General features: G+C 52.0%; 1 protein-coding gene across 1 annotated transcript in view; it reads right to left on the reverse strand.

Moving 5' to 3' along the window:
- The window catches only part of Gsg1l (GSG1 like), a 191,676-nt gene extending 177,309 nt beyond the window's left edge, over window positions 1-14,367 (reverse strand). Inside the window, exon 1 of the mRNA XM_050121627.1 lies at window positions 13,835-14,367. Coding sequence (XP_049977584.1) covers window positions 13,835-14,159 — 325 coding nt within the window. The 5' untranslated portion in view covers window positions 14,160-14,367. The remainder of the gene's footprint in view (window positions 1-13,834) is intronic.
- Between the last annotated feature and the right edge of the window lie 13,178 nt (window positions 14,368-27,545).

Consider the following 27,545-nt stretch of genomic DNA (forward strand, 5'->3'; position numbering starts at 1 on the left):
AGTGAGCAGGAGGTGGCAAATGTCTGTGGTCCCAGCACTAGGGAGACAGAGGCAGAAGGATCTCTGAGTTCAAGGCCAGCCTGATATATACAGGAAGTTCTAAGCGATGGGGACTACGCGGTGAGACCCATCTGAATAAAAGGAGGAGAGGAGGAGGGGCGGAATAAAGAGAAGTGGGAGGCATCTGAGACCCAGAGGCCTCTTGAAGATGTTGAGACACCAGAAGCTGAAGAATGGATGAACCTATCTGGAAGGCAAACCAATGAGGCCAGAATAAACCTCGTTAAAACCGTCAGAGACAAAATGACCGAACTGGAAGACAGAGGTCCCGTTGGCGGGTGTGTTCTGGGGGAGCCTGGTGGGAAGAGGAACAGTGTGGAGCATAAAACCCAGAGTGCCCGCAGCAGGAGAAGCTGGAAGGATTTGAGCAACAGGAAGTTCAAGTCGGCGTTGGCAGCTAATGAAAAGGAAAGACAGCCGGGCGGTTTCCTACAATAGTAAACACGCTTTTCTCGGAACCCCCAAATGTGCATTATTTGGTGTTAACTTAAGGGGGGGTGATACATATGTCCACCTGAGCATATGTTTCCAGGGGAAGTGCTAATAGTGATCACCTGACCTTGGAAACAAACAAGATGTCTTTCCATGGGTGAAACAATGTGTCCAGACAGGGGAGCATTATCTAGTAGGAAATAAATAAGTTATATAATGAAAAATATGTGGAAAGGTTGGAGTTGTGGCTTAGTATATGTGATGGCCTAGGTTCCACCCACATACACACTATAGAAAGTGGGGAAGGAAGGAAGGGAAGGAGGGAAGGAGGGAGGAAGGGTGAGGGACTAAGGAAAGGCAGAAGGGATGGAAGGAGGGCAGAAAGGAGGGAGGGGGAGAGGCAGGGAAATGTAGGAACTTGCGTGTGTATTGCTTAATGCTAAAAGCTAATCTGAAAAGGCTCCGGACTGTGTGTCAACTCCGTGACATGCCGGAAGTTTCGAGCCATAGAGACAAGGAAAAGATCACTGGCTGCCAGGGTTGGAAGGGAGATGGAGGAACAAGCCAAGCAATGACCCAAACAGGAAAAGCCCCGGCATGAAAAACTGCCATGGCGGCTTCCACAGTTGTCCAAGGCCACAGGTGACAGCACCCAGCAGAACTCAACATTAACTGTGGTCTGGGGGATGGCCAGGTGGGGCCATCAGCTGTACCAATCAGACCCTTTGGTTGTGGGGTTCAGGCAGTAGGGGAGCGGAGCTTACGCTAATCAGGAGGTCTCTAAGCCCTGGAGCTCGGCTTGGCTCGCTGTAAAGTGGAGTCTATTAGGTCATCACCACCATCATCACAACCAACTCTTTCTGGGCTGACCTATAATCACCAGGACAGGTTTTTAAACCACTTGAGGCTGGAGAGATGACTCAGCAGTTAAGGGCGCTTGGCATTCGTGAAGAAATCCGGGTTTTCATTCCCAGAACCCATGTGGTGGCTCACAACTACCCGAAATCCTGAAACTCCAGTTCCAGGGGATTTCATACCCTCTTCTGACCTCCCAGCTCTCTCTCTCTCTCTCTCTCTCTCTCTCTCTCTCTCTCTCTCTCTCTCTCACACACACACACACACACACACACACACACACACACACAGTAGATCTTCAAAACAAAGTCTTTTGGGGCTGGGGGTGTAATTTGCTTGGTAGAGAGCCTGCCTAACATACAGAGAACGGTGGTACTGTATAAACTGTGATCCCACCACTCAGAAGGTAGAAGCAGGCAGATCAGGAGTTCAAGGTCATCTCACACTACATAGAGAGTTTTGGATTAGCCTGGACTACAAAATACCTTATCTCAAAAAGTAAAACAGATATACATACACACACACACACACACACACACACACACACACACACACACACATATATATATGAGGAAACCATGCAAGAATTCAGGGAAAGCAAACACAGCTGATTTCTGCCAAGGAATAAAGCACAGGCTGCTGGGCCCAGAGTCATTTCCTTGATCCTAAGTGCCAGAAAACATGGACTGACGTCCAGCAGATGTAGCAGGCACAACCACATATGTCTACAGTTAGAGGCTACGGAGGCACATGGTGAGCAAGAGCTGGGCAGTGCCAAGCATGATGAGGGCAAAACACCTTCTACAGCTCATCTGCCCTGCACGCCTCACCCCTGCAGAACACCTGCCCTCCACGTCTCCCCTCTGCAGCACACCTGCCCTCCACGTCTCCCCTCTGCAGCTCACCTGCCCTGCACGACTCCCCTCTGCATCACACCTGCCCTGCACGCCTCCCCTCTGCAGCTCACCCACCCTCCACGTCTCCTCTCTGCAGCTCACCGGCCCTCCACATCTCCCCGCTGCACTTATTCACAGTGGAGCCCTGAGACTATGAGTCAAGATAAATCTTCACTCCTCTTAAGTAGTTTGTGCCAGGCATTTTGCCACAACCATGGAAGGCTGACCCACAGTCCATCTTCTTCCTCAGTGTGGCCAGCATCCAGCATGGGGACTGGCACACAGCTTGTGGCCAACACATCTCATAATGCCCGTCATGGAAGCCCACCAATATACAAGTAAAACCGGAGGAAAGCTTCCGAAGAGAACTTGAAACTGGCGATAGATGAACATGCAGACCCAGAATCAAGCTTTAATCATTGCCACAACTATGAACATAAATAGACTCAGAAGCAACTAATGTCCTCATCCTACCAAAAATGGGATATTTGCTCCTCGTAATTCTTAAAAGCATTAACTTGTTAGAAGGGTTAGCGAGTATGAAAAACTTAATTTACATCAGTATGTTGTTAAGTCATTAGTAAAGAAAACAAAATTGAGCCCATACAGGCTGCAGAGACGGCTCAGTGGCTAAAAGCACTTGCTGCTCTTCCAGAGGACCAGGGTCAGGCCCCAGCACCAATCTCCAGTGGTTCACAACTGCCTACCACGCCAGCTCCATTGGGTCTGATGCCCTCTGCTGGTCTACATGGGTACCTGAACGCGTTTGTGACTACATGTGAATAAAAACAAAATAAATCTTTAAAAAACAGAACCCATATAGTTGAATATTAGAAAATAAAATGCTGCTGATAATGGTGGCCCACACCTTTAGTCCTAGCACCGCGGAGGAAGAGGCCGGTAGATCTCTGCGAGTTCCATGTCAGTTAGGGCTGCACAGTAAAATCCTGTCTCAAAAAAAAAAAAGTTTAAAGAATTATGAACTGAAAGCACTTGACCAAAATAGAGAAGGGAGTCCAGCAAGATGTACTGCTGTGTAAACCTGGTGACCTCGTCCAGTCCCGGGAACGTGGGCAAAGGTGAAAGAGCGAGCCAACTCCACAGAGCTGTTCTCTGACTGGCACATTGCTGCACATACACACACCATACACGCACATACACCATACACACACACACACACACACCATACACACACACCATACACACACACACCATACACACACATAAATATTTTAATTAAAAGAAAAGTGAAAACTAACAGATTTGTGATGGAGTCCAGTGTTAAGAGGTAAAGGCCCTCCAAGTGTGCCAAGAAACACGGTCTGTATCTCGGCCTGGCGGGAAGACACGGAAAAGAGAAAGTAGAGCAGAGAGTGAAATGCCAAAGGGATGTGACGGAAGACAGCCAGGCTCGAGTATGAAAAACAGTAGGCAGAGGAGAAAGCGTTCACTAGGGAGCACAGCCATTTTATCTGGAGAAAAGATCAATTCCACAATTCCACAACGAAAATATAACTGCCATGAATTTCCTCGTGATGAATAACATAGACTCGGACTCAATAAAAAACCAAACCATCCCAGAGGCAAGCGAGAACAGAGAGCCTTGCTGCAGAGAAAGCATGGCCTGATTCATCCAGCTGGTGGGAGACCCGAGGAGCAAAGACAGACAGACGGCAGTGAGTTTGTGAGTGTATGCATGTGTGCAAAGACAGTAGTGTGCCCATGAGTGTGTGCATATATGTGCGTGTTTAAAAACTCATGCATATGTATAGATACACACAAGCCCAGAAGCCAGGGGAGGGTGTCAGGTGTCCTTTCTCACTACCTACCTTATTCCTTTGTGGCAAGATCTCTCTCTCTGAACCTGGAGCTTGTAGTTTGGGGGGCTCATTGACTGCCTATCTCCACTCTTCTAAATGCTGAGGTCACAGGCATGTGTGGAACCACAGCTGGCTTGTCTGGAGCCCAGTGTTCATAACTGTGAAGTGCATACTCTTAACTTCTGAGCCATCTCTCAAGCCCCGGAGTCTCTACATAATACTCTGTATGCAGCTGCTTTAAAATACACTTAGGGACTCCACCTGCTGTTTCCCATAAAACGCTTCCCATCAACACACATAGGCAAATGCATATGCAGGAAACTGTCCTGCCCACCTTTTCTATAACTCAGTTAATTAAAAATTAATGGCAGAAATACAGGCAAGCAAGACAAAGCCCTGGGAAATTTGTAAACACTTTACTAACTTACGCTTGGATACAGAAGTAACAAAGCTAAAATTTCCGAACTTGTCAAGCTAAATTGCAACTGTCGAAGGTGTACAAAATCGTTTCAAAGACACTGCCTCTCGGAACCCACGGGACGTGGCCAAAGTGATGCTCAGAGGCAAACTCCAAGCAATAAAATGCACCCATCATTTTTAACTATGAAAACAAAATTTTCAACTTGAGAATATTAACAAAACAAACCTCGGGAAAGATGGCCAGAGGAAAATGATCAAGTATCAAAGAAAATGTAAGCAAAAGGAACAGAAAAATCCAAGAATCCTGATTCATGAAGAGAAAGGCCGGAGGGGGGGGGGGTAGCAGCCGGAGACTATTCACTGCTTAAGCTGCAAGGGGTGGGAAGCAGCAAATGGTCAGGGCTGGGCCACACCTCAGCTGCTCTCACAAGACAAACCAGGAGGAAAAGAAAACTCGTGCTTGCATGAGCTGAAGACCAGAAGCTCACGGAAAAGCTGGCATTTTCCCTCTCCATTCTAACATCTAGGCCATACACGTGAACCTCCAGCTGAAAAAAACAATTTCCTAAGAAAACACAGCTCAGTAAAGTGTGAGTCAAGGAGTAAAAGACAGACTAGCCCCGCCACGACAGACGAGTTCATGCTACTGGGGCTATCCCAGGCAACCTGCAATCCCAGCACTGGGGAGGCTAGACCAAAGGACTGTAAGCTCAGGACCAGCCTGACACAGTGAGACTGGATTAGAAACAACTAAGCTTCCCTGCTCGGGAACTCTACCTCGTCAGAGTATCTGAGTTTACCCCAAGCTGCCTCCATGCTTCCAGACCACAGAGTCTGCGAAACTGTTGATTCCCCTGATTTTATGATCTGCCTGTCTCACCACAGAACTATAAGTTCCTCCAGGGCCTTCCTTTACCAGGTCTCTAAGCATTCCTGGTATCCAAGAGAGGACCTGGCTCAGGGTAGCTGCATGGTAGGATGGATGAATGAATGAATGAACGAACAAAGGAGTGAGTGAATGGGTGAGTGAGTGGATGAACAAGTAAATGAAGGAGTAAATATCATGGGAGACAAAAATCCCCCCAATAAGTCTTGTTACAAAGAAGGGCAAGTTTGGAAAGCGTTCATGGGTCAGGAAGAGCTCGGCAGCAAGTGAAGGCTCATATTTGGACAGATGCCCTTACGTCCTCATTAGCAGAGGGAAAACCAAACCAGGATTGAAAGCCACGGAGCTTCCGACCCTTTGGATTTATTCACTGAAGGGGCCCAGTGCCACGATAGACACCAGAGTGGAAGTTCCTCCACAGATCAGAAACAGAACCTCCATGAAGCCCAGCCCCCCCACTCCTGGGGTAAACAGAAAGTTTCCACGTTTGCACACTGCAGAGAAGCCTGCACATCCATGGGTGTACATGTGCAAGTGATGACATGGTGTGCTATGTTTGTGTGTGTTAGGTGTAGAGATATGTTTGTGCATGTGTAGGTATGTGTGGGGCATGTGTGTTCAGGTAAAGACATGTGTGTTCAGGTGTAGACATGTGTACAGATGGGTATACAGATGCATGAGTAATATGTGTGCTGGTGGGTAGGTATATGAAAACACGGGTGTATGTGTGCATAAATGGAGACATATAGATGTATGCATGAGTGTGCATGTGTGTGAAAGCATGTGTGAGCATGATATGTATAGATATTTGTGTACGGATGCTCATGGATGCATAGGCTATGGGTGTACACATGTACGAATGGGTTGTGTGTGCATGAGTGTGTGTGAACGTGATCATGTACAAGTATGTAAATGTGCATGTGTGTGCACAAGTGTGCCTGTGAACATCTGGGGGTGTGCCTGTGTATGGGGAGCATGTTAGGGTCTGTCTCCTTGTGCTTCCTTTCCTGTTTCTTTGGTTTCATCTAGTTCTGACTCTGTCTGCCCGTCATAACCTCCCCTTTTGCTTTCCATTTCTGCCTCAGCCTTGCTCTGTGTCCCTCTCAGACTCTGCCTGCAACCCTCACCCCCACTCTATGGCTGTACTGACACCACTGACCCTGGGAAGCTGAAACACAGGACAAGATGCCACGGCACTCTCTCCCAGCTCCACTTAAAGTCCAGTAGGATTCCTCCTCCTGTGACCCCATCCTAGTTAGCTTCCTCTTGCTGTGATAAACACCATGACCAAAAGCAACCTAGGGGGGGCTGGGGGCTTTATTTCACCTTACAGCTTAGAGTCCATTTTTTGTTGTTGTTGTTGTTGTTGCTGCTGCTGCTATTGTTTGTTGGTGGTGGCTTTTTGTTTGTTTGTTTGTTTGTTTTTGAGCCTGTCTTGAAGGGAAGTCAGGGCAGAGACACAGGGTGGGAACCTAGAGATGGACCTGAAGCAGAGGTTGTGAGGTTGTGGAGGAAGACTTTGTACTGGTTTGCTCCCCATGGCTTGCTCAGTTTGCTTTATTATACAGTCCAGGAACACCACCCACAATGGGCTAGGCTCTTCCATATAAACCATTAAGAAAGAAAGGAAGGAAAGGAGGGATGGAGGGAGGGAGGGATGGAGGGAGGGAGGGAGGGAGGAAGGGAGGGAGGGAGGGAGGGAAGAAGGAGGGGAGGGAAGAAGATGCTTCACAGGCTTGCCTACAAGCCAATCTGATGGCAGCATTTTCTCAATTGAAGCTCCCTCTTTTCAGCTGTTTTATGTTTTAGTTTATGTCACCTTGACAAACCCAACCAACACACCACCATCAGGAGCCCTGCGCTTACAGTCAAATCCCCGCAAATGGCAAGCATGGACAGTGTGAGTAGCCACCTCCACATCTGGACCACATTGCCACCATCTGTAGCGGAAAGGCGGCAGGCAGGGCTGTATCAATCTTTGGACTGCGCAAACTGTTCCTAGACAGATCCTGGACTCCCACTGTGGCAGACAGAAGGCAGTGAAGAAGCACGGGAAGGAAGTGACACAAATGGCCTCACTGCTGTCCCTGCTTCCCAGAGAAGTAGCAAAACCCCAGCTTCCCCTGACAACCAGGAAGGATTTATGAAAAGCTCTGCTCAGGGCTGTACCCGCCCCCACCAGCATTCCCACCCAGGCCATCCCATCCCGGGACCTGAGAACCTGGCTAAGCAATGGTCAGCTCCTACCCACAGGACACACATTTCCAGAGGACCCCAGACCTTAGGACAGTGAGATCTGGTCTCCGCTCTGCAGATGCTCACTTTAGGACTAGAGATATAAAGTATCAACTTGCAGCTGGGCATGACCGCACCCATCTTTGGCCCAGCAGAGGGAGGTGGAGCTCCTTGAATTGGCTGCAGACCTGGTTTACATAGCAAGTTCCAGACCAGCCAGGGTTACACAGTGAGACAATGTATCGATAAACAAGCAATCAAATAGCAACACAAACTATAAAAGTGTCCAGAAATCAGCAAGTCATTTCAGTGAAGTGAGACAGACTAAAGGAGGCAGTGGTTGGTGAGGCTGGGGGGTGGGACCTCCAAGGACAGTGAACAGGGGAGTGAATGCCAGCTGAGGGACTTGCCCGAGCAAAGGCCCTAAGCCTGGGAGAAGTTAGTGGCACCTGGGAACTTTAGGTCATCAGTGAGCAGAAGTGGGACTGGTGAAGCAGGGTTGAATCAAGAGATTATGCAGGCTGCAGGGGGTCCTGGGCTGGTCAGACAAGGATACCAATGTTACTACTCAGGCAGCAGGTAAACCCAGGTCTGGGGCTCCCCTCAGAGCAACAATGGTGTCCTCCTTCACATCAGTCCTTCACCTGGCATCAGTGTAATCCCCCACCATGTCCCATAAGCGTTACAGAGGTCAGGGGTACAGCACCTTCAAATTTAGTAAACAGCAACACCAGCCCCTTTGGCTCCTCGGGTCCTCTAGACTTTTCTGGAGTCGGGAATCAAGGGAAGAAAAGGTTAAGATAAGTTCCTGTGAACAACAGCACAGAGCAGTCTAGCCTGAGGTGATACGAGGTCCCCAACACATTCAACAAGATCCCACTGTCCCTTGCTGAGTGGCAGCAGTCCAAATCTGTGTCCCCACAGAGATAGCGTCCCAGCGGAAGAGGAAGGCAATGAAAAGAGAAACGAAAGCAAAATGCCATAGACAAACAGCTTTCAGAGCAGCAGGGAACAGAGAGGCAGGGATGAGCAGGGGTCACCGACTCAACAGAACAATCCAGAAAGGAAAGGTGCCACAACAAGAACAGAAACTGCGTTTGGCTGGGTGCATGCCCAGACACTAGGTTCAGTCAGTGTAAGAGACCTGAGACAGGAGCGCCTGACTGTGTTGGAGAACTAGCAAGGGGGCTGGTATAGTAGGACAAAGAGCCAAGAAAGGAGGCCAGAAAGGTCCGGGAGGGTCCTGAGAACCTCAAAAACACTGGGAGTATCCAGCTAAGCTCCCAGTCAGATGGAAGGCATTGGAGGCAACCCAGCTTGGATCTAACAGAGCCCCTTTGGTTGTTGGCTTACTAGTTCCCAAGATACAAGCCAGGTGCAGTTGGACCCAGGAGAGACTCGGTCAGTATCACAGGATGAGGTCAGACTGAGCTGGCCATGGAAGAGTGGACAGGACACCAGAGGTTCTGACATGAGGTGTGATGGGGAGGTTGTCCTGTGGGATTTCAGGGTTAGGGGCCTGAGCTTTGGAACTGTTGTGTTTATCTGTAGTGTGGTAGGAGGGTGGGTAGGGCAAACTGTAGATGCCCCAGTAGGACCCGGGTCCAGTGAACACAGATCTGCCCCAAGTCCAGGTGGTTCTGTGAGCTGCCTCCATTTCCAGATGTGGGCTAAGACACCGCAAGATACTGAAGTTGGACATGTCCCTCACTGCTGGCCTGCGGCTTCTCATACCAGGTTGGACCATAGAAAGGATGTTTGCCCGAATCCTGGTTAAACCCGGTGATTCAACCATGAGGTCAAGGGTGCTCCTTCTGCTCTAGCCAAGGAAACTGAAGCTCAGAGAAAACAAACTCCCACCTAAGGTCACACAGCAGGTAAGAGGCGAGGTGGGGACTAGAACCACTGCTTCTAAAGCCTGTGGCCTTGACAACAGCACTCTGGCCCCTCCCTGTGTCACACAGCAGAAACCAACACCAAATGTTCTTTTTATACCCAAGCAAAGAAACAGCAAAGAGACACAGGAAAGGGGTGTGACTTCCAAAGCCACTTAGCAAGCTGGCAGCAGAGTCTGGGCTCAGACCCAGGAGTTGTGACTCCTGGCATAGTGCTGAAGAGGCTGGTTGGAGGAGCCTGGGGAGGCTGACTGAATGGGAGGTGGGTTGTGAGGCATACAATGGAGTGAAGGGGGTGGGGGGAGGACACACACTGGACCTCCTGTTTGGGTTCACATCCCAGCTCGGCCACTTGCTAGATACGTGGCCTTGGGCAAGTCACTGTGCCTCTCAATGTCTCAGCTGGAGAAGGAATGGTCAGAGCACCTGTTGCTATGAGGACAAGAGGAGGTCACACTTGCTGATGGCTATGTTGCCTTTCAAAGCCCAAATCCACCCTTCACACACTCCCAGTAAGAAACCTGTCTAGTGGACACTCACTCAGTCTTAAGCACTAGCAACCTCGCGGCGGGTGAGGGCATTGCAAGGGTCTGGACTCATGCCTCCTCTAGGGAGTGTGTGGTAGCCCCTGCGCTGGCAAGTGTGGGTCACCCTGCAAGAAGCAACTTGGGCCTGGAAGAACTGATTCCAGGAGTCAGTAACACCAAAGAATACACATTCCACAAAGTTCTGTTGAACACCTACTGTGCACAGCCACCCAAGCACCATATAGGGTGACAGAAGCACAGACAATAGTCAACTCCCGGGGCTAGAGAGATGTCTCAGTGGTTCTGAGCACTGGCTGTTCTTCCCAAGGACATAAGTTCAATTCTCAGCACCTACGTAGCAGCTCACAACTGTCTGTAACTCCAGTTCCAGGGGACCTGACACCCTCTTCTGGCCTCAATAGGCACCAGGCACTTCTGGGGTGCAGAGACATATGCATCCAAAACACTCACATACATAAAATAAAAATAAGTAAATCTTTAAAGAAAATTCTAGGCATCAACCCCTGAGTTCACCAACAGAATGAACAAGAGCTGTTGACTAATGGTGGACATAAGGCCTATGGTCAGAACCCAAAAACAAACAAACAAACAAACAAACAAACAAAGCGCATGTAGAAAACATAAGGTAGGGTCTGTTTCTGTCAGGCGAATGGGAGTGTCTGAGCAAACTGGAATCCTGCTCTTGGGTGGATGTGCAAAGGCTGTAGAGCTGAGGCAGCCTGCTGTGGTAAAAGCCAGCATGCCTGGAGTGTAGACTCAGGGGCTGCAAGGGAGGAATTCTGAGATGCAGTGTAGTAGTCTAGGGCCTTCGTGACTCTGGGTGCCAGGGACTGTGGGAAGGGTCTGAGGAATGGGCAGTGTCCATGGGCTTAGATGCTGTCACTGAGCCCTGTACCTGGGGTGGGGCGAGCTGCTCCCCTCCCCATCTGCAAGGTGACAAGCAGAGGCTCTGGACACAGTCCCACGGTAGCAAGAGGGAGATCTATCCATCCCCTACCCCACACAGGGCAGACTGAGCCCAGAGTCAGGCTGTATAAATCAACAGGTCCAGGGTCTCTGCTTCTGCTTTGGAGCTGCCTGCAGATTCATGCACACCGCCTGCTCACCCAGTGCTTGCCCCTTTTTCTCTCTCCAATGCTATTCAGCCAGCCTTGCATTGCAGGCCCCTGATGCCATGACCTTGGGTTTTCTGAGACACCCCTATCCTCAGGTCACACACACACAGGGCAGAGGCCCACACATCATATAGGCAACAGTCAGCAGAAGTTCCGAGCTGGGACCTTGCCCCAACTCTACGCTCCTCCCAGCTCTTCTAAATATCAAATTCAGTAAAAAAAAAAAAAAAAAAAAAAAAAATCTAATTTGCAGCAAGGGACTGGAGACTCTGTTCAGGGCTGCTCTCCTCTGGCTGCATGCAAGGACGTCCATGCCTTCTCTCGGAGGGAGGAGAAGAGAGCCCTTTGTACTGGGGCTGTTGGCTGTGTGTCTGTTCAGGGTAGGCTGGAGAGTCATCTGTGGGAAAGGGGGCCTTAGATGTCCCCACACAGGTGTCCAGGAGTAGAGACACAAGAACAGCAAGGCTGGGGAGCGAGGGGGCGGGCCTGCTGAGCATCCGGTGAGCCAGGGTGGATCTCCAAGCTGAAGCCCCACCAGAGTTCCCCCAGCTGCACAGATGGGGAGCCAGGCCTTCCCTGGCTGCAGAGCCAGCGAGGGAGAGTAGGGCCCGATTTGCTCAGGCCTTGTTGGGATGTTTTCCCTCTTGGAGGAAAAAGAAAGAAAAGAAAATCATCACAGAACCCAGAAGACAGGTTGTCATGGCAACAAAACTTTGAGGCCAGGTACTCCCTGACACCCTTTGGAGCTCAGTGATGAAGGCGAGATCTGGGGGCTGTGCGCAGCAGCAGGCGAGGGAGACCCATCTGAATGACCTTCGACCTCCCAAATTTCTCACCAGCAACTATTTGCCAAGCTCAGGGAGAAGAAAACTGTGATTTTTCTGGGAGGAGCAAGTGTAGCCAACAGAAACCAAGGGAAAGAGGTAGTTGGGTTTTCTCCACCCAGCAGGTCACCCAGGGGCATTTTGACTAAAGGGTTGGGGGTGAAGGTCTCGTGCTGGCCATAAGTACCCCTGTCTCGGGTCCCCAACTGCACAGTGCCCCTTCTCCATCACTTCTCTGGTTATTCCCTAGCCACCAAGAAGACAATTCAAGCTCCTTCATCAACCCCCCTCCCCGAGCCTCAAGTTCCTCATCTGAAAAATGGGTCTCCCACAAGTGGCTGCCTGGCCCAGAGGCGGGAACAATAATCCCACAGGTGACACAGATGTAACAAGATTCCACAGGTGACAACTTTAGCAGAGCCTGACGCTCAAAATGCTGGGGGCTAACATTGCTTTGAATATGTTTCTGTTAATAATTTTTAAACACAGCAGCCAAGTTTGGACATCAAGCGTGGAGCGAGGAAAGAACTACAGAGTTTTGGGCCACAGCTTTCAGGAGAACCATCAGACCATCCACTGAGAGCCCAGACACACTAGAGAGGCAGGGACAGAGTAGTCCAGGCTGCCAAGGACAAGGTCCATCTAGGCATTGTGAGGTGACCTGTCCCTAGGCAGGACCTCCCAGATCTCAGGAAGAGCTGCAGTTGGAGGGGGATCCATGGCCATTGCCACGCCAAATTAAAACCTCAAGTCCTGGCCAAATAGCTTGTGTCTTTGGCAAAAAAAAAAGCCAGCATGCTCAGATAAAGTGACAGCGAAGTTCAGTGGCCTGCCCACCTCCATCTCCTGCAAGGCCCAGCAGGCAGCACAGGGTCCCTCCAGTACCCTCTGCCTTAGATCCCACCCAACACTTCCATTTTGCATATCATACTGGAAATATTTATTGGCAATACACAGAAGTGTGGGGGTGGGGAGGACGGGACACACAGCAAAGTCCTAACAAGAGTGACATCTTAAGGGGAAAGGGGACATATATCCTAGTAACTAAAGACTGGTCCGGGAAATTTCAGGCTATGCCGAGTGTGGTGAAGATAAAGCTAAGCACAAGCAGAGACAGTGCTTCCTCACGGGTCCTGCCAGGACAGTAGCTTACTGCGGACAAGATGTGGGCTGAGTCCACAGCCAGTACCACCCACCATATGGCACAGTCCCCTGTCAGACAGAAGTCCCCTGAGCACTCCAGCCTTGCTGCCAGCGTCGCGGGTATTTACTTCAGCCCTGGCTGCCTGAGTGTGGGGAATAAAAGGGTTCCGCATACTTTCCGAAAAGCCAGCCCCCTTCCCCAATTCAGAAAAGGCCTTATATTGAGCCAAGACTTCTTGGATTCTCAAGCCCCCGGGCCCAGATCCGTCCCTGTTTTCCCGCCTGCCTCTCTTCCCTCTCACGGCATCCACTCCCACGAGAGCTCCAAGATACTGAGGACTCCCTGGCTTGTGGCAATAGGGGTGCCCATCGGGCTCCCCTTACTCCCTGTTTTCCCCAGCCCTGTGGTAAAGGTTCAGCTTGGAGACAGGAGTAGCAGAACCCTTCGGTTTCTGGCTCCTTGGATCTGCGGTGGGAGGGGTCGCTCCTAGCAGAGGTTCCCTGGCCCCCATCGTCCCCTCCAGGGCCGCAACGGGGCGGATGGGAGCTAGGAGAGGGGGCGCTCGAGGAAATTACTTCAGGCCGGGGAGGGACCGCGCGCCCTGGGACCCGCAGCCAGGGTGCGCGCGAGGGACCCGGACGCGCCACCTCCCGGCCCGGGACCTTCGGGCGCGCGTCCCGGGGGAGCCCCGTGCCAGCACTCACCCGGGCCACCGAGCTCCTCCTCACACGAGTACCAGATGCCGGTGTGGAAGTGGCGCAGCTGGAAGCGCTCGTCGCCCGCCTCCCAGCTGTAGGGCGAACCGGCCGGGCTGGCGGCGGCGGCGGCGGGGGCGGCTGTGCTGTTGGCGGTGGCGTTGGCGCCCGAGTTGGGGCAGTTGGCGCCGCCGCCCTGGCCGCAGCCCGGCTTGGGCACCCGCTGCGTGCCCTGGCACCAGTACGTGGTAAGGAAGGCGGTAGTGGCGAAGAGTAGCGCCAGCAGGTTCAAGGCCACGGCCAGGAGCGCTCGGCCGCGGCGGCTGGTCTTCATGCCTCCCGCGCCGCCCGCAGCTCCGTGCGAAGTTGGCAGCGGCGCCCGCGTCAGCGCCCGCCCCGGGGTTCGGGTGCCTGCGGTCGGCGATGGCGCTCGCGGCGCAGGCCCATGGCCCCTGGCGGAGACGCGGGACGACGGGGACGCAGGGCGGTCGGGGCTGCGGAGTGGAGCGGACCAGCGCGCCCGGAGCCCGGAGCGCGAGTGCGCCTCGGCGAGCAGCCGCTGGCGCCTGGCAGCGGCCACGGCGCAGGGACGCGCGCCCCTCCGTGGGGAGACACCTGCAGGCGGTCGGCGACACTGTTCAGCGCCCGCCCGCGCTCGCTCGGAGAGGGGGCGCGCCACACTGGGCGCGGGCGGGGGACAGAGTCGCGCAGGAGTGGAGAGGGACAAGTGAGAGATCCCAGGCAAGGCGCTCCCACAGGAGCCCACGGGAATGTGGCGCAAACACTCAAGGCGGGACAAGATCTCTTACCCCGGACCCAGAGCCCCACCAGCTGAGCGACAAGACAGCGTCTGTGGGTCCCTGTAGAGACACGGAGGGCAGGGCATTGAGGCTAAAAGAAGCCTCTGCAAAAGCTGGAAGACCCTGGAGGCCTGGGGGTGCAGAGCCAGACGTTTGAAAGGCTAGCCCCTGGTAACCTTTGATGTTTGAGACCAATCCCCACTCACAGGCCCCCTGTTATCACACCAGAGGGCAGAACGCTTGCGAAGCAGCAACCTGCAGAAGAGGCCAAGTGTAGGTAGGATGTAACACACAGGCCTTCCCCATCCAGGCTAGCCACACTAGAGATCCAGAACAAACAGCATGACCCAGGAGGTCACAAAAAGGACAGAAAGTTGTGGTCACCAAAAAGGGTGCCCTGAAGGGCCTGTGAATGCTGAAGGTTTAAAGCTGGTTGGACAGGGTTTGTCAAGCATCCTGATTTTGAAGTCTGGTAAATCTAGGTTTCCACCAGCTGTGTGACTTTGAGCAAGACACTTGCTCTACCTGACCCTCAATTTCTGTATCTATAAGAAGGGAAGACTGTTCCCCAGAGTCAGGGTGGGAAGGGCACCTGGCACACAGTAGGCACTCAGTAAATGCTAACATGGTTAGCAATATCTGGGCCAAGGACTTGATGAAACTCAGACCTTTTTAGCATCTCTTTCGCAAACTAGGATTGCTCATCTGTGAGCACCCCCATCTCCACCTCTGCCTCCAACATGATAAGCTACACCCTTCGCTCTTCCCACTGCATGGGGCACAGTGCCTAGATGCCCAGGGTGTGCAACCATTAATTGCACATTGATTGCAGGAGCTAATTTGAATTCTGCCCAAGCCGAGAATGACTCCAGCCACCCCCAGCTTGCCGAGTGGCAGCCTTTGCAGAATTCAAGGTTAACGGATTACGAATTGCCTTACTCCTGTGGGTGAGCTCCACGCACTGCCAGCTGCTGCCACTCTGCCTGGGGGCAGGAGAGACTAAAGCATTGTGGGCAATATCTCTGGTAGGAACTGGGGTGAGGATGGCCAGGGGAACCCTGCACTTGTTTCTCAGAGCCCCTTTCCAGCCCCAAGCAAGGAGTTTCCAACTATTTTGAAAGGGAGAACTTCTGGGTCGCAATGGTGCCATCCAGTATTGGGTAATATGGACGAATGACCACAAGGAATCTGTTGCCCTCGCCAGGCATACAGTGTGTGTCATCTGAGCCTGTCCACATTTAAATCCTGGCCTGGGATGTGTGCTGACATGACAGGTCTTTGGCCTTGAGACTCAGTCGTATCCACGTAGCAGGACACACTCCTTTCAAGCCGGGAACCATGTCCTGGGGGGTTCAAAGCAAGGGGAGCCCAGAGGAGAAAGTACCATGGGCTACTCTTTTAAGTGACACCTAGAGGAAGCACTGCTGTGACATCTTGTGCCTAATTTCTTGCTCGCTGAGCAACCACTGTATGCTCGGCTCAGGGAAGAAGAGAGAACGTGAGTGACATCAATAAGGCCAAGGCAGACTGAGCAAGGGTGAAGAGCGGGGTGCTGGGGTGTGGATGTGGGTGGAGCTTGGAGGAAGGTCTCATAGGAAGTTGGCACTGCAGCAAAGCCTGGAAGGAGGTGAAGGAGGCACCAGGAGGCTCTGCCAGGGAAGGAAAGTTCCTAACAAGGGAAGGAAGGGCCAGTGCAGAAGCCTGAGGCAGGAGTCTGCATGGTCCTGGGGTGGGGGGAGGGAGCACAGCCTGAACAAAGGTCAGAAAGGGAACAGGAGAAAGGGACGGATCACAGAAATCTATGTGGTCATTCGCTGGGTCACGTGGAGTCCTACAAAGGGTCTGGACCAAATCTAACAATCAGGAAAAGAGCACCCCAGCTGTCAAGTGGACAAAGGCTGGGACGGGAGAACAGCTGGGAGTAGCTAAGGGATACCAGGGGCTCAGACAGGATGGTGCAAAGGCCAAGGAAGCTCCGGGTTTATTTTCATTTCTTTGCTTTTGGCCACGCTTGGGATGGAACCCAGGGCCATGTCTACGAGGCAAATGCTGAACCACTGAGCTGCAACCAGTCCCTCCTGAGATGGTCTGAAAAGCAGATCCAGCACGATTTGTTTCATCCCAGCAGGACGGAGCCCAGGATGTGAGGATGTTTGACAGGGGCGTCTGCAAGGTCAAGGGCTCTAAGGGAAAATTCAAGTTCGAATTGATTTTGTGCTGGCTGGATCTTTCACCAGAGGGAGGGTAGAGACCAGTAGGAGGAGCTACATCCCCAGGCTGGTCTGCCTTCCCGAAATGCCTCTCAAGGCATAAGCCAGCCCCGTAGATACAAACGGATATTTTCATACCTTATAATGACAGAGCTGCAGCCAGGCAGGGTGGCACACCCTGTAACCCCACAGGCTGAGGCAGGAGGATTATGAATTCCAGGGCAGCCTGGAAAGTCTGCATTTCAAAGAGGGAAAGCTAACAATCACAGCTTCAATGACCTTGGCCCCAGACAGGAGCCGGTGCAGGTTCAACCTGGTGCCATAGCCAAGGCCTGCCAACAGCCCCCTGGCCCCAGCCTTCATCTGAACTGCCCACCTCTGCACCCACTGCCTGAGGGACCAGCCCTTTCTCACCTGCAGGACAGGTTCAAACTTCTGCTCACCTCTCCACGGCCACAACAACACCAAACTCCTTTGTGGTCCCTGACTGCATGTTGGTCAAGCTGTTCCCACTGCCTGCAGTGGCCTTCCTGTTTCATCCTGTGTGCCCTTCATGGTGCTTCAGCTTCTGCTCCTGCTGCCCTGGCGACTGGTTGTCCCTCTCTGACCCCCAGGGTTAGTGGCTTGTTCTAAACGGTGATCTTTACCTTCAGACCTGTTTCCCTGGTGGGCCTAAGGCCTCCAGATCCCCCATGCTGGCAGCCCGCAGTCCAAATCAGGCCAGAAACATGTTTGGTTTGGCTTGGATGAAGTTGGCACCACAGTGTGCCAACGTTTTCTCATTGGCCACACTCAAGAATACAAGATTTCCCCCAAAAACTACAGCCTTCGGCTTCTCTTACAAGATGAAATTACCTGCAGACACTGGGCCTGCAAAAGTGCCTGACAGACATTGGTGACACCAGTAGAAAAGGCCAAGCAGCCATGGAAGCCCTCCTCTTCCCAGCACTCAGGGACCCTGCTAGGCTGCAGGAGCCTTTGAGCATGAGCATCCAGAACAACTGTCTGTCTCTGTGTTTGTGTGTGTACATGCGTGTATATGTGTATATATATTGAGCATGAGCACCCAGAACAACTGTCTCTGTGTTTGTGTGTGTACATGCATGTACATGTATATACATACACACATATATATACATATATATATGTAATACACACATATAGGGGTGTGTGTATTCTCATCAGAGTCGAAAGGTCAGCCTCTAGTGTCATTCCACAGGAGCTGTCCACCTTGGTTTTTGAAACAGGGTCTCTCACTAGGACCTGAGACTTGCGCGTTAGGCTAGGCTGGCTGACCATCTATCCCCTGGGATCTGCCCTGTCTCTGCCTCCTGAGTCCCAGACTTATTAATATGTACCACCATACCGGGGCTTTTAAATGGGTGCAGAGATTGACCTTAGGTCCTCATGCTTGTGTGGCAAACACCTTGCCATCTGAGCTATCTTGCCAGCCCCATCTACCATGTTCAGTATCAGGACCATGATTACCCTTGGGAAGAGAGTGGGGGGCTGGGAGAGGCTGCAAGGGGGCTTTGGGGACCGGACACCAGGTGTGTTCAGCTCATGAAAACTCACTAGCTAAACAGGTGGGAATTGTACGTTTGTTTTACATAAAACAAAATTTACCAGGAAAAAAAAAAAGAAACCTAGCCGCTGTTAATAAGGAAAGTGGTACTTTTCAGGAACTATGAATATGCTTTGAAGGGACGTGTTCCCAGGGGACGTGGATTTCCATTCTTCCTTGGAGTTAGCTGCAGCGAGCCTGTTTGCCTTCTAAGCTTCCCGATTCCTAAACCTTCGGAACAGCCCCTGAGCCTCCAGGCTCTCCTAATTATAGCAAGTGATTAGGCAGTTGCCAATTACTGGGGAGGTTTTTAGACACTCTCATGGTGTCTAAACCGAATGCCTGCTCCATTCCCCCGCTCGGGACACAAGGCTGGCCATGCCACACTGGGCAGGGTTTCTAGAGGCCGGGGTGGGGGCTGGAGCTCTGTGTGCAATTAAAGCTTCCCTCCCAGAGGGCCGAATCTCCAGGGAGAAAGGAACTGACCTCATTAGACAGTGAGGGGCATAAACTCCTCCATTGTGGGGATGTTTGTGGTGCCCAGTATAAAATTCAGGCCCAGGTATTCTAGGCAAGTGCCCCACCAGCGGCCCCTCGGCTTGTTCCTTAACACCCTCATAGAGAGCCCTCTGGCTGTTCTGGAAGTTTCTCTCAGTCCTTGGACTAAGCTAGGGTATCCATGAACAAGACAGAATGGAAGCTAGGCCTGGTGGCACCTGCCTGGCTTCCTGGTACTTGGGGGGGCTAAGTCAGGTTGGTCATTAGTTCAAGATCAGTCTGGGCTACATAGTGAGATGCTGTCTCAAAACACACAACACAATAGAAGAGACAATAAAAAGACATCCCAGGGGTGCACATTTATAGGGCTTCAGTTCCTGGGGAAGACAGGAATAAACAAGGCAATGGCTAGGAATCCACAATGGCAGATGTGACAGATGTAGGGCAGAAGAGAAGAGAGACAGAGGGCGTGTGGGGCCTCACTGACGGGGACAGTAAACCTGGGCTAAGCCAACAGATGTTCCCACTGCAGGCAAACAGCTCTGGGTGGCAATCCTGCCTCCATACATCTGGCTGTACATCTGGACCGCTTCCTGGACCCCTCCCTCCCTGCCTGCCTTGGTTTCTCATCTGTAATGGGCATGGGGAAGCAGACAGCAGTGTGTGCTGATTTTCATTGCCTCCCCATCCCATCAGTCTCAACTCTCAAGGGGTTCACGCTGTCTATCTTGCAAACGAGGAAAGGGAGGCTGGTCCGTGGTCCCATCCACCACCTGCACAAAGGCCTTGGCAGAAGGGAGCATGGGGCACACACAGGGACATGACAGGGCAGAGGCTTTGCTCCAGCCATGGCGCTGGAGCAGATAGATGTATGACGTGCCTTGGAGAGCAGGCAGGGTGAGCGGATGCAGGTGGCACTCTGGGAGATGCGACTGGAGGCTCACATCCTGGTTCGTGCCGCGGCCTGAAGCCAGTTCTGCGTGATGAGAGGAAACCTCGAACTCAGAACTCAACCACATTGAGAAGAGTCTGGAGTCCGCAGTGCACACACTCCCTCCGGACGGCAGCAGCAGCAAGGCTGCTCAGAAAGCCCAGCACCCAGCAGACATCAGAATCCATCCAATTTGTGACAAACACTGAAACCTGTAATGATGTCTCATTTGTATTTTAATAAATAAAGCTCGCCTGAAGGTCAGAGAGTAAAACAGCCCCACTGGTCAGCCTTACAGACCAGGCAGTGGTGACCCACACCTTTAATCCCAGTAGCCACACTAGTTTGCCATAGAAACCGGGCGGTAGTGGTGCGCGCCTTTAATCCTAGCCCTAGGGAGGAATATAGGACAGGAAGAGACAGCACTCACGCAGTCTCATTCTGAGATTCCTGGAGGCAGGTTCGCCATTTCAAACTGAGGTAGAGGTAAAAGCCAGTGTCTGGCTGTTTGGCTTTCCTGACCTTCAGGTTGAGCCCCAATATCTATCTCTGGGTTTTTATCAATCGTGCTACAGGCACCAACTCTGTGTCAGTCACATCAGCCAAACGACTATACTTGAAGCTTTATGGGATTCTCAAGTCCCAAGTACACTCAGATTTCAACCGGGGAGACTGAGGCTCAAGAAGGAGCAGCACAAGGGTCCGAGTTCAGGACCACCTTGGGTTCCTCTGACTGTCCACAGCCGACCTCTATCGTCTTCAGATGAGATAAGCATGCAGGTGAAAAACATCACCTCTTAAAATGAGCCTGGGGGTGGCTGGCTCGCTTCCCATTTTTTCAGTCCTTCTGGACGGTTTGTTTTACCCTAGTCATTAGGAGGGAAGTCCAGGACCACTGGCAAGAAAGACAGTTTGCAGTTCTGGGACAGCCCTTTCTGGGTTAGTTTCAAGACATTTTCCCCACAAGGTGCTTGTTTGCTTCCCTCTTCTGCCCCCTACTGGTCAAGAGCAGAACTTTAAGCTTTGCTGACCCAATCTGAGTCAAGTCCCCTCAGCATGTCCAAAAGACTAAAAACTGTCAGGATTGGGATCTGGAGCTGGTCAAGTGAGGAAGATGAGAGACGTCCATCATGGTAGTAGCATCTACATGTTACATGCCATCAACACTACAGAAAGCATATTTGAAAGCAAAAATGTGCAAAGGAGAGACTGCGTAGCAACAAATTTAAATGTTCATTTCCTCCCAGTGACCTTTTGATTTCCAAGTAATCAACCTGAACGTGGTACTAACAGCACTTCAATTGCATATGCACTGTTATTATTACATTTATTTATCATGTGTGTGGGCGAGCATGTGCCACCGTGTGCCTGCAGAGCTCAGAGGACAACTTTTGATGGAAGGTTTCCGCCTTCAACTACGTGAGTCCCAGCGACTGTGCAGGGCAGTGGCTTCTGTATTTCCATTTTAGAGAGAAGACTGACAGTGGGAGAGAGCTCTGGTCAACAGCAGAACCAGGCTTCAGCCCTGGACAGGCCACTCCTGTCTCAGCAGCTTAGGAAGCCTTGATGTGGTACCCATCTGTGCTCATTATTTTTCTGGTTGTCACGGCAAAGGCAACTAAAGGTTTTTACACTTATCGCTGTGGTGAAGTCATGGCAGCAGGAGCGTGAGGCAGCTGGTCATGCTACACCCACAGTGGTGATGGGTGGGAGGTACAGCCGGCTTGTTCTTGTGCCCACACAACTAGCTCTCTCCCTTTCATTCAGTCTAGAACCCCAGGCCACGGGGTACTTCCCACAGTTCCTGGGGGGGGCAGTCTTTCCCAGTTAACCCCACCTAGAAACTCCCTCGCGGACATGCTCAGAGGTTCATCTCCCAGGTGGCCCCAGATCCTGTCAGGTTGACCAGCCATATTAACCACAGAATCTTCTGGAACCTCCCCAGGAACTGGATGCACAGTCAAACTCATTCTGTGTGTTGGGACTCTTTGACCAGAAAAGAAGAGCCATGAATTTAGAAGAGGACTTCATTAAAACAAGAGAAGTCCTGAAACACGGGGACCGTGTTAGGGGATCCACACCAACCGCTCAGCAGGATGGTCAAATCGTCAAGGGATGAGGCTGAGGCATGGGAGAGGACTCGGAGAAGTTGGCTTGATAAAAGAAGAACTCTTGTTCAAAGTCCATCTCACAGTCAAGCTGATGTAGGTGTGGCTTATCCAAGAGGGTGAGCGTGGAGCATGGTGGGTGATAGCATGGCGGCATGCAGGCAGACGCTGTGCAGGAGAAGGTGCTGAGACTACTCACATCTTGACTCAACAGGAACTGGTCTGTCTCACTGGGTGTGGCTTGGGCGTGTTTTAGACCTCAAAGCCCAACTCCACTGCAACACACTTCCTCCAACAAGGCCACGCCTCCTAATAGTGCCACTCCCCTTGCGGGCCATTTTCTTTCAAACTACCACACAGCCCCACCTACCACTGGCCTGGTCTGTATAGACAGCATCACACAGCAGGTGTGCTTGCAAAACTAGAGCGTGAGAGCAGGCAGGAACTGCCTGGGGCTGAGGTTCAGGCAGAAGATTGCTTGCCTAGCATGTATGCATGAAACAAGGCAGTGGTACATGCCTGTAACCCCCTCACAAAGGAGGTAGACCAGTGGTTCTCAGCCTTCCTAGTACCGTAACCCTTTAATACAGTTCCTCGTGTTGTGGTGACCCCAATCATTAAATTATCTTCATTGCTACTTCATCACTGTAAGTCTGCTGCTGTTACAAATCGTAGCGTAAATTTTGGCGGGGGAGATAATGGTTTGCCAAAGGGATTGTGGCCCACAGGTTGAGAACTGTGGAGAGAGAGGCAAGTGGATCAGAAGTTGAAGGTTAGCCTCAGCTACAAAGTAATTTCAAGCCAGCCTGGGCTGGGCCGCAGGAGAATTTGTCAAAAACAAAAACCAGTGAGCAAGAGAGAAAAGTGGTCCAGCTAACCGACTCCCATGAGAAAAACACTCCTTCTGTTCACGAGCAATTTCTACCTGGTTCCATGGCCGCCCTCACCCCCTCCACATTAGGGACCAAGTCTCAGTGTGAGTTTTATACCCATGGTGGATAGTGTCACCGACTCAGCTCTTAACCAGTGTGGCACTGTCCTCTTTGCCACTGAACTGTCTACATGCACTATAGAAAGTCTGCTTCCTCAGCTGTGGGCCATGCTCGGATACCCAGGCTATTTGCTTACTCTAGGAAGACCTGATTAGCTATGAGATCTCACCCAGTCACTCAGGAAGTCCTGGCCAATAAACCCCAAGGGTTGACAGAATAAACGAGTGTGGTTTCGGGAGCCTGGAGGACACTTCCCACAGAGTTTTGGGCACAAAGGATGATGGAGGCCCCTGTCCTGGTTATGGGGGCATCTGTGTCCTGGTTATTTTCCTCAGTGTCCAGCCCTGAACCCCTTCGCCACTCCTCAGGCTTGGCATGTTCTTCTCCAGTGGCTTCAGGCATCAGCTGGGCAGGGGCCAGAAAAATGGGAGGAGATGAACAGGAGAGGCCTCTGGAGACCCCAGCAGAAGCCCAGCATATCCATATTTGCCTGTGTTCTTTTGTTATAACAAACACCAGAGGCAGATAATTTGTATAGTAAAGAGGTTTATTTTGGCCAGGAGATAGTAGCACATGCCTTTAATTCAGGAGGCAGAGGTAGGCGGATCTCTGAGTTGGAGGCCAGCCTGGTCTACAGACTGAGTCCCAGGACAGCCAGTGCTACACAGAGAAACCCTGTCTTGAAAAACAAAACTAAAACAAAAAAACCAAATGTTTATTTTGGCTCACAGCTCTGGAGGAGCTGGCATTTGCTTGGTGAGGTCATGTGATGAGGAAGGGCAGGTGGGTGTGGAGAGAAGCTGGAGTGTCAGAGAGACCCTGGCTTTCTAGCCACCTGGGATTCCTGCTCCATGCCCTATAGGACCAGTTGGAGGCTCTGTTGCCAAGAGAGCACAGCTCTCGCAGAGGACCCGAGTTTGGCTTCCAGCACCCACATGAGGCGACTCATAGAACTGTCGCCTGGTCATCTTAGAGCAAGCAAGGTGAAGGGTCTGCCTGTACCAGTCCCAAACGTCACACGCTCATTTCCAAAGGAACCCCCATTCTAAAACCAGACCCATTAGGCAAGTCCCAGACTTCAAGAAACCTGCCACCCTTGGAATTCAGAAAACAGCCCGCTCCCACCACACACCCTGAAGCTGGAGGTCTGAAAACCCAGCAACCTGACTTACCCCTTACCCTGCAGTTTCTGGACTTGATGAAACCCGGTCCTCCCACCTCACTCTTGACTACAAAGTAAGCCATTGTCAGACCCTTGCTGGGTGCATTATCCTTACCTTGGGGCACAGAGTCTGAGGACACCGACCTCTCAGACCAATAAAAGTCTGTTCTCACTGTTCTCAGGTTGAACTGAGTCTGTTCTTTCATTTTCATCTCCTGACTTATTTCCTACAATATACGGCAACCCTGCACATGGCCTGGTCCTGCACACTGGCTGACCCTGCACACGGGCTGGCCCTGCACATGGAAAGGACCTGCACACAGGCTGGCCCTGCACATGGGCTGGCTCTGCACACAGGTTGGTCCTGCACACAAGCTGGCCCTGCACACAGGAAGGTCCTGCACATGGTCTGGCCCAGCACACGGGCTGGCCCTGACCTGTGTAGGAGAAAAGGGTTCTGGGCTGTGCCCACAGGAGGCAGGAACTATAGGGTGTCTCAGAACTGAGGTCACCCCGGTCAGCAAAAATAAATGACACACTCCAGACCTGTCACAACTGATGGATGACTCCTGCTACTGGCCACATACCCCAAAATTCATGTATAAAATCTACAGCTGTTGGGTAACTAATTTACCTGGTGTTTCCCACAGGTGACGCTCACGTGGACTCTGTCTAGCAGTCCAGCCACTAAACCCAAAACCTAAATGCATCCCTGCGTGTAGCTGTGCCCCACCTTGGAGGGAGGAGTGCCTTTTAGTGCTGGCTTCAGCCGGCTCAGTGACAGTCTCTAGACACTGCTGATGTAGAAGCCGACAGGCATCACGGACTGGGATGCTCCCCAGCTCTCTGCCCTGCCTTCTCCAGTGTCATTTCTAGCCTTTCATCCTCCGCTTCCATGAAGAGGTCTCGGTGTGGTAAGATAGTTGCCTTGATTCCTGACATCACAGTCCCCTCCCACACCTCATGAATGGTTCCCACGGTCTCTGGGTGGCAGGGAGAAAAAGAGACATTCCGACTGCCCCCCCGCCCCCCGCCCCCCGTAAAAATCTATTTGTGGTGGTTTGAATGAGAACGGCCCTCATAGGTTCATATATCTGAATGTTTGGGTCCCAGTTAGTGGGCCCTTTAGGAAGGATTAGGAGGTGTGGCCTTATTGGAGTAGGTACGGCCCCGCTGCAGCCCACCACGGGGCTTGCCAGGTCCAGCCACACTCTCTGGGCCTGTGGATCTGGATAGAAGCTCCCATCTACGCTACAGCACCACACCTCCCTGCCTGCCGCCACACTCCTCACCGTCATAGTCCCAGACTCACCCTCTGAAACTGGTAAGCAAGTCCCCTACTAGACGATTTTTTCTTTTATGAGTTGCCTGGTCAGGCGTCTCCTCACAGCAGTACAAAGAACGCCATTCCTGAACTGTGTGTGGGATCAGTTGCCCCAAATGTCATGACCACTGCTGAGAGAGGGAGGGCTATTATGAGAGCTGAAAACTTTGTAAAAATTATTTCCCACGAGTCTTCAGGTAGGCTGGGGACGTTCTCCTCCTCTCACCTGGGCTCAGTCATGGGCTGCAGTCCTCTGGTGACTCAGGGGGTCCCCAGGCCCAGTGGTTCTCAGGTAGCTGTTACTGGCTGGTACACAGGTGTCTCCATTCTCCAGGGGAGCCCTCACCTTACTGAAGTAAGGTAGAACAAGGGTCTGAGAAGACCAAGGTGCCTGCCAATTCCTGCAGGCCACTGGGGGAGTCACTGTCAGAGCCAGGGTGAGTTCTTGGGACTGGAGGCAATTTCTGCACCAGGGCCTGGGGGCTGAGATTCCATTCCCCCAATGCTTAATTGAGCCATGAAAGTTTGATGAAGGGAAAGTTTGTCAGCCCCAGAACAAGGCAGATCCATTAAAAGCAAATCCCTCAGCATAGGGCTGGCTAAACTGGAACATCAGGAGAGGCAATGGGAATTAGAGAACTATTTTGCCTGCTAAGCCCAGTCCCTGCGACAATGTTTGTGTCTGACGTGGGAGTGTCCCCATCCAGCTGGTTATCAGCCAAGAAGAAGGTCCCATCTAGCTGTGTGTCCCTCCAGGAAGACCACCTTCCTGTCCCTGTGACTTAAAGCCACAGTTGCTGACTGTCCAGCCAGGTCTACCACATGGCCTGGTGGGGCTGGGTCAGAGCCAATGGGGCCACACGTGACAGCCAGAGAGTGAACGCTCACCACACCCTACTGGCTGACTCCAGATAACTCCGCTCACTTCCATTCCTGGCCAAATCCCATGTTCTTGGAGCCCCCGTCCCCGGTGTAAATCCAGGTCACTGTGCTCCTGAGTTCCCTCAAACCACAGCTCCTTTCCCTAGGGTGTGTACCCTCACTTAGCCTACAATCTCGCACATCCAGTTCCCTGCAGGAAGTGGCCACAGCCACTGTTACCTACTGCACTAATAATCCCTTCTCTATTGCTTTGGCACGTACAGTAACCAGCACTGAAGACCTGAGATTGCTCCCCTCCCTGCCGCCTCCCGAGCCTGACCCCAGCTGAAACATCTGCCTCCCATAAGGGTTCAGCCCGAGTCTGTTTTAATTCTCAAATTTGGCTTGCTAATGGCTCATCCCAGGTCTTCATGCAAGCCATGCAAGTGCTCGACCAACCAAGCTTCATCCCCAGTCCCGTGTGTCTCTTTGCAGGATGTGTGTCATTGGACTGGAGGAAAACCGCACGATCCAGGATGCCCTCCTCTCCAGGTTCGTTTTCAACAACATCAAACACTGGTTCTGGGGCAGACATCTATCTGGGGGAGGGAGCTAGCATTCAATTCAACCCTGAGAGAGTTTCCTATAGAAGAGTTACTTTCGGATCTTAAATGTCTTCCAAAGTCATTAAGACTTGGTCCCTACCTGTGGCACCAGGAGAGAGTGGTCTAATGACCTAATGGTGCGTGTCCTGGAGGTGACACTGGGACCGTGACCTCTTCCTGTCTATTTTTGTGCTTCCCAGACAGCATGAGGTAATCCACCACATGCTTCTGCCACAAGAGTCTATGCTGCCACAGACCAAGGCAACAGGGTTGAGTGACCAGGGTTTGAAAATTGAAACCACGAGCCAAAATGAACCTGCCCTCCTGTGGATTGTTTTAGGTCTCACTTCAAAATAAGCCTATGAACATGCTCTCCCCTGACAAGTAAGTGGTAGGCCAGGAGCTGCCAAGGCAGGCAGAGAAAAATGGAGAGAGGAGGCAGTGGTGTAGGGGGCAGGCGAAGCCCCGAGTGGCTGTGTATAGCAACACAGGAGCATAGCCACGGCAAGGACCCCAGAGCCTCATAGAAATGGGAAGGCCTTCCCCATGAAGGAATGGAGTGCTGCCAGTGTGTGCAGAAAGTACCCACCTCCGTGTCTGCACAGGCACTCACCTCCCCCTCTCCCCCCAGGATTCTGCAACTCAAGACTGCCCCACCTCGGAGA

This window comes from Alexandromys fortis, unplaced genomic scaffold, assembly GCF_014885135.2.
Source record: "Alexandromys fortis isolate MF-2015 unplaced genomic scaffold, M_Fortis_MF-2015_v1.1 scaffold_199, whole genome shotgun sequence".
In the NCBI taxonomy this organism is placed as follows: Eukaryota; Metazoa; Chordata; class Mammalia; order Rodentia; family Cricetidae; genus Alexandromys; species Alexandromys fortis.